The sequence below is a fragment of the Anoplolepis gracilipes genome, chromosome 3 (assembly GCF_047496725.1).
Source record: "Anoplolepis gracilipes chromosome 3, ASM4749672v1, whole genome shotgun sequence".
In the NCBI taxonomy this organism is placed as follows: Eukaryota; Metazoa; Arthropoda; class Insecta; order Hymenoptera; family Formicidae; genus Anoplolepis; species Anoplolepis gracilipes.
Genome location: NC_132972.1, coordinates 669,019 through 681,268, shown reverse-complemented (window position 1 = coordinate 681,268; position 12,250 = coordinate 669,019). Strand labels below are relative to the sequence as shown.

The 12,250-nt window shown below is 34.0% G+C and overlaps 1 protein-coding gene across 12 annotated transcripts in view; it reads left to right on the top strand.

Moving 5' to 3' along the window:
• The window catches only part of LOC140664139 (rap guanine nucleotide exchange factor 2), a 116,754-nt gene that overhangs the window by 84,916 nt on the left and 19,588 nt on the right, over nucleotides 1–12,250 (top strand). For 10 of the 12 annotated variants that reach the window (XM_072888927.1, XM_072888933.1, XM_072888935.1 and 7 more), the window contains one exon: nucleotides 298–373. In XM_072888927.1, coding sequence (XP_072745028.1) covers nucleotides 298–373 — 76 coding nt within the window. Of the gene's footprint in view, nucleotides 1–297; nucleotides 374–11,139; nucleotides 11,928–12,250 lie in introns of those variants that run through there. The other 2 variants (XM_072888931.1, XM_072888938.1) reach the window with 2 other exon arrangements.

Here is a 12,250-nt window from a genome sequence, read left to right as displayed (position 1 = left end):
GCGTGATATGTCTCATTTTCGTCTTGAGATCTTTCTCGAAAGCAAATTTTTCACGCACTTTAACAGTACTCTATATCATGTGAAAGAGATATACCCTTTTACAGGGATTTATTTAACAAATTTTTAAATAAAAAAAAAAAACGATTAATATTTAATATCTGATATTTCTCTAAAAATCTATTAATATATGTATATATGGAAAATTATAAAATATGAATTTGTTAAAAGATACGTGTAACATTTATATAATATGTGATTAATTTTTTAACTTAAGAATGTTTTATTACCGTGTTGCAGCTTCGGGAAGCGGACGGGTGGCAGTGCCAGGCGACCCAACGAATGTTTCGTCCTCGAGCCCTCCGAGATGATTGTCGTGAGTAGTTTCTTTGCTCTATTAAATAACGTAGTAAAAGGAGCCGTGGGAAAGATTGGTCTTTAATTTGTTTTTTAATAAGAAAAACACAGGATTTATTTATTCAATTGAATGAAAGAGCGAGTTGCCCGCGCGCTTCGCGGACAGTTTTTAATCAAACCTGGAAGAACAAGTAATAATTTTTTTTTTAGTTTGTTTGCCGCGGAATGCAAAACGCAAATGTATAAAAGGTAAGCATTTACTCCGAGATATTTTCCGAGTATTACTCGCTTGCGAGTTACGGTATAAGCGGCGATATCGCGCAGCGAAAAGACAATGCGCTTCGGACGCTCGCGAGACGTACAACGTGGTAGACAGTTAATCAATAGTTTCTCTCTCTTGGTATTATATTATGCTGAGGTTGAGTTTTGGATCTTCTTCGTCACGCTCCCGTAGTTAGGCTCGTTTTATTTCGTTTTCAGTCTTTGTTGCCGCGGTCGTTTCTCTACGTGTCGAAATTAGGGCAAACTTTTAGAAACTTTTACACAGGACTAACGATCGCGCGAAATCTTTCAATGAATGATCGCAAATTTTTAATTGTCTACGGAGTTTGGCAGGAACGGAAAATACTGATTTTTTTTAGTATTTTTTTTTTTTTTTTTTTAAGAAAGTCTTTGTTTTATAGAGATATTTCTTAAGTTTTCTTTGAACAATTTATGATTCAAAATTCAAGACAAAATTATATTTACAATTTTATATGTCACATGTTTCAATGTATATGTATATTTTAATATATATTTTGATTTATATTTAAATGTTTTTTTGTATTACATGATATAAAATTTAAGTAAAATTTTGTCTTGGATTTCGTTGCAAATTACGGGTCGTTTAAAGAGGCTTTTAAAGATAGATTATATTTTAACTTTGTGAATGAGTAATAGGACAAGTAAAAAATAATTTATTACGTTTTTTTTTATCAAGGAGAAAAGGAATAATGCGACAGCGGAATATTCCTTTTCAGATTCCACTTTATGCATTTTTATTAAATTATCTTGAAATATGAAACGCCCATCATTTTCACATAAGCTAAGCTTAATTACATTCGTAGTTGCAATATTAATTGCAGAATCGCGTGGAATTATTCAGATATTGCAGGTGAACTTTATTCGAGCGTATCAAGTTGAAAATTCTGGTTTCTCTAATTACACAATGTGGACAAAATTAAGTTCCTGATTTGAGCTGCCATCTGTAACGATATTTCTAAACTGCTTTACCGACAAATAGCGTGACACTACTTGCTGATTGTCGATTCAATTGCATTTATCTATATGATGTGTGTCATCATTCTATTAAATAATAATTAAGAAAAAATATGTCACTATCTACGCGCAGGTTTGCAACAAATTATATTTTTTGAACTTTTATTAATTTTTTTCTCTACTTGTAAATTATCTTTACAAAGCACATTTCTGTCAAAACAAATAAAATATATGTATATATATATATATATATATATATATATATATATATATATAAATTTGAAATAATAAATGTATAATTTTTAAAGATTTTTTTTATTTTAAAAATATACTCTTTTTACTCTTTAATTTTTACCAGTGATTTCGGTACCTCTATATGAATGCTTTTTGATTTATTCAAAGAATTTTTAAATATTAATATGTTAAATATATTATTCGACTTGGCTGAAATATAGAACGGCGCAAATGTTACATTGGATAGGATTTGTTTAGTGCTGCGTTTAATCAAATTCGATTTTCGATGACACACATACCCGACTTGCAATCGGATATCCCAACTTTGTATTTAAACAACGCATCTCATACCTACGCAATTTTGCCAGAAGAATTAACCAGTATACAGTTACATCACTCGTAATAACCATGATACGCGTTGTTTTTTATTGCGTTGAACTTTGAAATTTTGCAGAATCTACGAAACCTACATTTGTACGAACTGTATGTTATTTCGAAACATTAATTATAAAATTAACTCATCAATGAGTCAGCAAGGACTCTTCAATTCAAATTGTTTTCATTAATAATCAACATTTTTCCATACAATTGAGAGCTAATGCAATTCGCTGTGGAATTTAAGCAGTTTAGTTTATTTTTTATAACGTTTTTCCGCAACATATCCGGATTAACGAAAAGCTTATATATGAAAATACTTTAATCAAATAATTTATCCAACTACACTTCTGAAAATATAAATACTGAATAATCTTTGACCTGATTTATTTAATTTTTCCATACGTTGGCGGGACATAAAAAATATCAACGAGGATTTTTTTATCGCGAGGACATTTTTGACGAATTTCAATAGCATGTTTGCCGGTAATTTGAGAATTTTCTTCCACGTAGAACCGGAAAAAATATTGACATCGTCGTGGTACACGCGAGTTCACGTGCGTCCTCGGGTGACTCTGTGACCTGATAACGAGAATTGGACGTCTGACCTTTAACCTTCATCTCATGACACCATGGCACTTTATCCCTGTCGCTTTGCGCCATTCGAGAGCTCATTGCGTAGGGTTTTATCGCTTCGCACGATGATTTATCATTGTCACGTTGCCGGTGTCTACAAATACTCTCTACCCTTCTCTCAAAAACAGTATAAACACGTATCTAATATCCTGAAATGTGTATCCTCGTATAACGTCAGAGTGTTTCAACAAATTTGCATTTTTCCTTGGTGCGTAAATGTAAAGAGTACACTGAAAAAAAATTTACTTAATCTAAAAAAAATATTTAGTTCCATACGTTCAAACAAGTATTTATTTAAATTAAGTAAAAATATATTTGAATTGGTAAAATATTGTATATTGTCTATTTTACTATTCAGCAATATATTTTATTGATTCAAATATGTTTTTGCTTAATTTAAATAAATACTTATTTGAACTAAATATTTTTTTAGATTAAATAAATTTTTTTTTCAGTGTACTATTGAATATTCTACAGTTGCATATAATGCTTGAGAAAATAGAACCTTTCGACGGCTATTTGTATTATTATCGTATTCAAGTCGTGTTTATTTCTGTTTTTTTTTTTAATCAATTTATTTTTATAATTAATGAACAAGGAAAACAATTAGTTTTGCGGTCAAGGAAACGATAGACTTGTGGGACGTGTTGCTTGAAACATAAACGGAGCGTCGCGTCGGGTCGCAGGATGCGGGCATTAATTGCGTAACCGAGCACGTTTTATCCTTTGATGCGTCGTCGGGGCGTGCGGTATCTCAAGAAACTTATCGTCAGGGACGAGACATTGTCGAATGTCTAGAAATATGTCGGCGCTCGATGTGCTACATTTACGAAACATAAATCGTCTTTGTCTCTTGGAGAATTCGATCATCGAATTACGTCGCGATTCATTAGCAGTGTACGTAGCTAGCTACACAACAGTAACGTAAAATAAACCTAGTCGATAAATTATAAAATTGCAGCTATGACTAACATCATTAATTATTATTAATTATTGAATTTTATCAAGTCAAAACTTTATTTAGTACGTTTCGATAAATTCGTTAAATCTTTTATTTTAATTTTAACAATATTTATCAAATCTCTTTCGTATTATTGTTTCGTATATTTGTGAAATATAAATTTGTTTTCGTCGCCGAGTTATATAAAAAGAATAACCGATCGATTGCAGATTATACGTTCACGATTTCGAGGAACTGCACGAGATTCTCATTATCGCGATTAATATTATAATTGAAACGATTGACCGAGACATGGACGATTTTCATTATCCGTCGTTTTCTCATAGGAGAAATAAATCGTCGTTTAAGTACTGGATATATATTGACAATTGAAGTATTGAAACTTCCGGTATGACGATGTCGCCTTTCATGCGAACAGAAAGTTATTCCTCAAAGGAAAACTTTCTATTTATGCGGAAAAGTACGCACCCGGTATCGGCGGGGCCAATTTCCATAGGAAAACCGATAACCGGAGGCGGATCGATCATTATGACCACCGGAACGAACAAATAGCAAACTTAACTTCGGGGACCAACAAGTTGCAGCTGCAATATAGCCGCGTCGCGAATAATCTGTTTTGCACACATTGTTTCGTTTCCGAGATCGCGTACGTTTCTCTCTTCTCGACTACGCCACGTGACGTGACAAACCGTCGCTAGAACTAGGCTCGTTCGAAGAGACGATAAAGTATCTTGCTTGTAAATTTGCGAAAAAAAAAAAAAAAAAAAAAAAGAATGTGCTGATATGGTAGCAAGAGGCGCGGAAGAGGGAAAGGGGAGGAGGAGGAAAATACAGAAAGATACAGAAAAAATAATAACGTTGCTACAATTTCCGTGCCGGTTCGTTCCGCGCGTGAACACGCTCCGTGCAAGCAATTATGCAATTATACAAATTGCGATCTGTATCCCACGATTATTTCTCGTCGACCCAGATGCAAGCAAGTCTGTCGAGATCCGATATTAGTAAATCGTGCTATTTCTGAGCAATCGCTATCGATATCCAATATTAGATTTCGTTTGCGGAACTCAACGTGAATATACATATATACATGTATACTTATATATTTTTTTTTTCAAATGACGTTTTCTTTTTCCGAGTGTATTCCAAGTGTCACTACGGAAATGTTGAGCGTAAATATACGCGCATTTACGTAAGAATCGCGGACGATGCCACATCCGTTATGCGTAAGCGTCTCCGGATAAGGATTCATTACGCAGGGGATGCGTACAGGAAGTTTGAGTAAAATCGGAGCCGTGACTCGTCATGGTATTACTCAGATTTCAATTTTATCTCCAGGCTCTTTTAACACTACTGTCCGAGAAAGGATCTTTTTTTGTACGTAATCCGTAGTCACAATGCAGACCAAATGCAAATTAACTAGCTAATCCTCATACGCGCTCTCTGTGGATGAAATTTGCATATTAAATACTTAAATAGACTAAGTAAAAAGAGGTAATTCAATTTTATACTCTACACATATGTCTGGACAAAATTTAAAAATTTTTTATGGATTTATATTAGTTTTTATAGCGTTCTACGTTTCTTTTTTTTTTTTTTTTTTTTTTTTTTCATTATAATATGATCAAATTTTAAATAATTAATATTTTGACGTAAGACACGCAATTTGAAATCTGACGATTGATTGGGTATATTCTGACATACTTTGCTGAACTGGTTGAACTTTGGCCATGCCTTCTTGCCCTTTAACATACTTCACCAACAGCATTCAACAACAGAGATTCTGATATTACATTCTGAAGATTATTCTAACTGTATTATGAGATACGCTGGCTTATTACAGCACAAATTGAAATATTTTGATTATGGCGCATGTCGGTATTTTCTCTCTGCTGACGTTCTATTACATATAATAACAAAGGTTGCATTATTCTATAATTGTCAACCTATTACGTATTTTTGATTAATATCGAAATATATTAATTATATGCGTTATTATTTTTATACTTTGTACATATATATATATATATATATGTAGCATAATTTTAATCGTATAATTTTATAAATTTATTTACAATTGAACAGTCGATACGTCGTAAGAGTGTAATATCAATCTCTTAGCTGCATGATTTTTGTATAAATTTTGTATATAATTGTAATAACCTTATAACTCTCGATTATAAGGTGTAATTTATATGAAAAGGGAGAGAGCTGGGTTCTTTCTTCATAGTTTATATCTCGTAAAGTTGCGGGGGCGCGACAGAAAATGTCAAGTAGGGTGACCAAGCGCCGCCTGTAACGCCGGACCTATTTTGAATAGCCAAGCTTGGTTGACATAATGACCCGACGACACAAAGGAAGCTTATTAGCTGTATCGTAAGTATACACGGGTTCTGATCCCGTTATAGTTAACAGTTCCCAGAATCACGCGGTATACAAGGACAGCAAATTGAAGGGCACGGGATTTCTGGGACCGACAAATATCTGAAACTTCACGGCAGCTTTGCCAGAACGGAAAAACGGAGAAAGCGAATACAGAGAGAAAGAGAAAGCGACCAGCCAGTTTTGTTCCGAAAATAAATCCTTACCCAGACAACATGTCCGCCGACATTCATGCGAGGTGGCTACGAGAATCGTGCATTTTTCTTTTTTCTTTTTTTTTTTTTTTCTTTCCGTCTGTAAATTCCGTCGAATGTCAACGCGATTCGAGTTCGCGTCTGTTTTGTAAGAGATGCATTTTTGCAGAATTTTTAAATGTGTAATGTAATATCTATTTTTCTATTACATATTTAGCATATTTGATTGAATTTTCAAGTTTATGTTCCAGTTTTCGATTTCAACAATTTTTTATCCCTTTTAATCTCTTCTAGAGAGAAAACATATTTTGTGTATGATATATACATAAATATTAAATTACAAAACAAGAATTTATTATTTACAATTCTTTTTATATATTTTTTTTGATGTGTTTTTTCAGCTTTTGTTATTATCTAATTTGATTTTATAACGTAGAAAATTTATTTCTCAAAAAAATTAATTTATGCACGTGATGAATATCTCATTATCGGCGGTTAGTTAAAGATTATTAATTAGTATAGAATTGTTAGCCTTGAACTTATCTGTGTAGTATATCTGTGTCCTTGTACGCTATCATATTGCTTGGCTCCTTTTAAACGTACGTTTCAAGTTGACATACTTCCGGGACAGGAAACTCCGTTTTTGTGAGTACATGATATCTCTTTTCATTGTTGAAATACATCTTTAATTTCCTTAGTTTAATTCACGAATGTCATGGAAAATTATTTCCCGTTATCTCGTGTTTTGCAACTTTATTGTACGATTCAATGAATGCCCGCCGCGAGCATGTGGCTGGCAAAAGTCATTCACCGTATTCTCAGAAATTCAACGAATAATTTTGCGGAAATTAAGTTGAACGCCTTTGAATGTTCTGTGAAAATGCACAAACGGTATGACGTAATTCCTTTTTTTGAAATTAATATTCTTTCTGACGTAGCTCCTTTGCTCTTTAATAATATAGGGTATGTGTACTTTTAAAATTCGAGATGAAACGATACGTATTTATCCCTTATTTATTCATAAAGTATATATGCTGTGTATGTACATGTGCGTGCATTCATCTGTGAACAAGATTTTAGTAGCGATGAAAGCAAACCGTTGTCGATGGAGACTGGAGACATATGACGTAGTCTATGTAGTATGACCTAGATCTTTTTCTCGAGCACCGCTAGATATGCACCTGCATCTGCAACCTGTCTCTGCCTATCTATCTACCTACCTGTCTTCGCTCTAAGGCGTATTGACGAAGTACACATCTGACCGATTATGGATTAGGCTCGTACGTTCTGTTGAAAGCTGTTGGTACATTATTTATACATTTATCGCGATTGTCCTACGTAATTTTATCGCGCGAGTGGGCGAAAGTGCGATATATGATAGGGTTTGTGTGGTGACCGAGGCATCGACTGTATCGATTCCTCGAAGAGCGGATACGCGCGAGTGCGTACGTGCGACTATACGCACCATATGATAGACTTTTCATTCATGCCTCACGTTCAAACACGTGTGCGCGAACTGTACGCGAACGGGGTCTCGTGTCAGTGGTTTCGATAATTATTTACAAGCTCTCGTGAAGATGTTTTTTTTTTAATTGTCGCGATAAGAACCCGATAATGGCGGCAACATGCATATACATTTAAGAATCGTGTTTAAACAATGATATTTTGCTTAACATTTTTGTGTAAACATTATTATTCGTGACTTATCTCAATATGCGCGTATAATATTTATTTTCAATATACAGGGTGTGCCATTTTAAATATTTCAAGCAAATATCTAAAAAAAATGTGAAAGATATGAAGAAACATATGCAGATAATCTTTAATTTCTTAAATACAATAGAAACTCCCATTTTTCATTACATATTCTTATAGCTTCTTTCAAGTGTTACAGTGTTTTTCAAAACACTATAATAAAGTATTTTTATACATCCAAAGACAAATCATAATGACACCGTTGTATGTTCCCCTTCGAGCCAAGCAACTTTTATTAAAACGTTTTTCGAGATATTTGCCTGGGACATTTAAAATAGCATAGCGTGTATACATTTTTCTGACAATAACTTTTGACATTAACATTTCTACTTCTATATAATATAAGAAAGTTATATGATATAAAAAGGTTTTACTTTTTATAGTGAATTTTATTTCAGACGTACCTATACAAAAATTTTTTAATTAAATCTATATTATACACAAAAAAGCACACACAAAAGCAAACAAAATTCACCCTAAACAAACAAACTTGAGCTTAGGATTAAAGATATATCGTTGATAAAAGTAAATATATTAAACCTTGCACGATATATGTCATAGTTAGGAGAAATTACGACAAATGAACATACGTCGGCAAATTAATGACATGGTCGGTCCATTTTAAGCGGGGTGCATAAATTGGATGTCACGGGCAATCTCCCCTCGAGTAGTTGACACTACGTTCCCCGTTGCATGCAGCACAGAACTATCTTCCGTACGGTTATTGTGGCGATGATTAAGTGTTCACGCACGCGACAAAAAATGAACATCCGTACAGAAGAAGATAGCGTGCTGGTTATCGTGGAGCGCAAATGCCGGACGAATGTGCGACTCCAGTCGCTTTCCGTGTCTCGTTTCGCCTGGTCGACGAGATGTAACGTCTCGCGATTAAAGTTGTCGACTGTACTGAAAACGCAACTTGTGTTAACGATCGCAATCGAAATACAGTGATGATTAATTGAATGATTAAAATGCGAGAGTGCGAAATACTTGATAAAAATTAATTGTGAGTCCAAGAGATAAACGTATTGCATTTTTAGTAAATTTCATGCGGAGGGGGTGATTTAAATGATAAGAAGAGATTTTTTGGTATCACCGATCATTTCAAATTTTTCGAGATTCGTTAAGAAAGTTTTGAAGTTGATCCTATCGACTATTTAGCAATTCCTGTGATAGTGTGATAATTTCTGTAGTATCTGATATTTTATCTGATATTTTAACACATCGGACGAACACATATTTTCGAAAAGCGTGGATTTAATAAAAGCGACAACTCATGCGAATAATAATAATAATAAACTTTGGAAATGCAATAATTATTGAGCAGTTTAATTACAGTTTAAATTGCAATCCAATTTATTTCGATTTTCATACGGAAACATCTGCGGACGTTATCTCTTTGCGTGTTATCCGGTTCAGGTGATAGCGATTTATCGGATACGATATGTTTGTCGATTCTTGCGCGTACTGTGCGAATTTCTTGGAAAATATTTTTCAATCTCTCTCGCTATTTGTAGAAGATCGCAGGTGCAAATCGGGTATTACGTCAATTTCTTTCTTTGCCGGAGGAAATATTTCCCCCGCTTTTTCGCCATTTCTTGCCTATAATGGTTTTAAATTGTGCAATTTAACAATTTCATCCGTTCACAGCGTTCATCCGTTGGGAAGAAAAAAGACATTTTCCACTTCATTTCTCTCGGTCCGGTTTGTTTGTACCGCGCAAATTTCTTTCTCGCATTCGGTCGGAATGCAGCCATGCTATTTTCGTCTTTCCTCCATAGGCAACCGGCAATGTTCCTTATACTCTTTAGATTCTGCTGAGGTTTTTTTCGCAGATCTTTCTTGCACGCCCGGTTTTTAGGAGTATGTGTGACGCCAATGGTGTCGGGAGCGCAGGAAGGAACCGAAAATAAAGTAGACAGGCGCCGAGCCGCGCGCCTTCTGTACGAATACCGGCCGTTGCTCGTTCGCGGAGGTCCCAGAGAGAAATTTTTAGCTCTGTACACATCCGTGTGTAGCCGTCGTAATATGGAGTCCCCACAGCTCGTACTGTACAGCTCGAGAGACAGTTTATACGCTGGTGTTTGTCACACGCATACGCAACACACTTTTTCTCAGCCCGCGTGTGTGCAGTAATTTATGTCACATCCGACGTTCAGCTTCACGTTTTTATAACGTATACGCGATATCGTTAAATTACGGTTTCAATATTTATAGATATTTACATGTAAATGTATATGTATGTATATGTATCTCTCAAATGTAACTTTTATTAATATTCCTAAATTAAAGATTTTTAGTGGTATGCAAATATTCATCAACTATGTAATCGAAAAAGCTTGCACAACGTAATTGAAAAAGTTTATTTGATTTATATCTGCGTAAAAATTTATCTTTGAAAAAATATAAAATATTTCCTATATAAAGAATAAACTACTTAATACAAATATATTTAACGAACATTTTTTTATTGATTATTATCTCAAGTTAGTGAGTTTGACTTGTTTGAAAAGCCTAAAATCAATCGTGATATTTTTCGAGGCCCCTTCCGCTGTTGTTTTACAAGTGGGTTGTTTCAGGTTCTAGAATAGCATAAGTTTTTTTTTAAACTAGACACTGTTCAGAAAAACACTTTTTTACATTAACACGTGTGTATGATATTTGACGCGCAAACTTTTTTAGACAAAATTATATTAATATCCAAATGTTTTTGTTTAATTTGTTACGAAAATTATATTGCAAGGAGAATAAAAAATAATAAATGTCATTATTCATTAATTTAACTGGAAATTTCTTTTTAAAAAATGTTAATATATTCTCTATGGAAAGAAATTTTTTTATTATCTTTTATTTTGTATTTTAATTGTAATTTTTCACATTGATAATATCCGTTTCAACTTAAATTGACTTGTTTCATTACAAGTTATTTTAAATGAAATTTTTTGTATTATAATTTTAGTATTAGATTTTTCAATTTCTGGCATCGATAAGATAAACAAACGTAGCGACATATGATAAGCTTTTCTACGTTCCTGAGTACGTGACATAGTCACGTGACCGCAAAGACCATGCTGTGCGGTCTTTGGCCCTCTACAAGAATCGTGAACGATTCAGTTCTCCGTGAGACACGATGTGTATAAGAACCGACGTGTGTCAAATCACGACCACGTTCTAAGCGAGATAGTTATATTAATGATTTCACGGAAGCCATCTCCGTCGAGGCCGACCTCGAGAGTGCATAGTTTGCAAGGTCTCTGCTTGACAGAATCGCCACGTAATTAAACGAACGCATTAAACTATTATAGTTACGAGTGCACCAGCGCACGCTTTGCCTGTCATAAATTCCAGCCGTGTCTTCACGCGAGGTATCGTTTGATGTTTACAGCACAGTGCTTGGTTTTTATGCGGCGCAAAGTCTACAAAGTGTCTGATGAGTGAATAACGTGAGAATGTGTTGATGTATTGTTAGAAACAACATAACATTGTGCGAGGTTGAATCCAATATACATGATCGACCGTTTAGTTGACATATTCAGTGAAATATGACGTTTACCGATCAATTTGTATAATGAGATGACAGTGAAGAAAACACGTGAAATTAGTGTGGTGTATACTCAGGCGTTCTGTATAATTTCAATTAAATTATTCGATAATTATTCGCGATGTTGAAACATACAAGCAGGACTGGACGATCTCGGGTCTTCGTAAGAAAACGGAAAGGACGATCCTTGTCTAGAAGTTGGCCTGGTACACCCAGAACATTATCGATCGTGTCATCCGAGGTAAAGAAGTAATAGAAAAAGGATACATGGATGTATTGGATTCTCCCCGATGTAACAGGGAGAATGTATTACATCCATCAATCTATTAAATTGAGCAAATTCATGTAATGAAAGTTTTATTTTTATTACACATTAATGTTTGTTTTGAAGTTTGAGGAGAACAGTATTCACACAAACATTGTATCAAGGACTGATAAGAAAATATGTTTTTTTAGATCTTTTGTTAACAAATATTTAAAAACTAATAAAGTATAAATATTATATAATTTACATTGATTCTTATATTGTTATAAAATACAGCAGAAACTCATGTCTTTATTAAT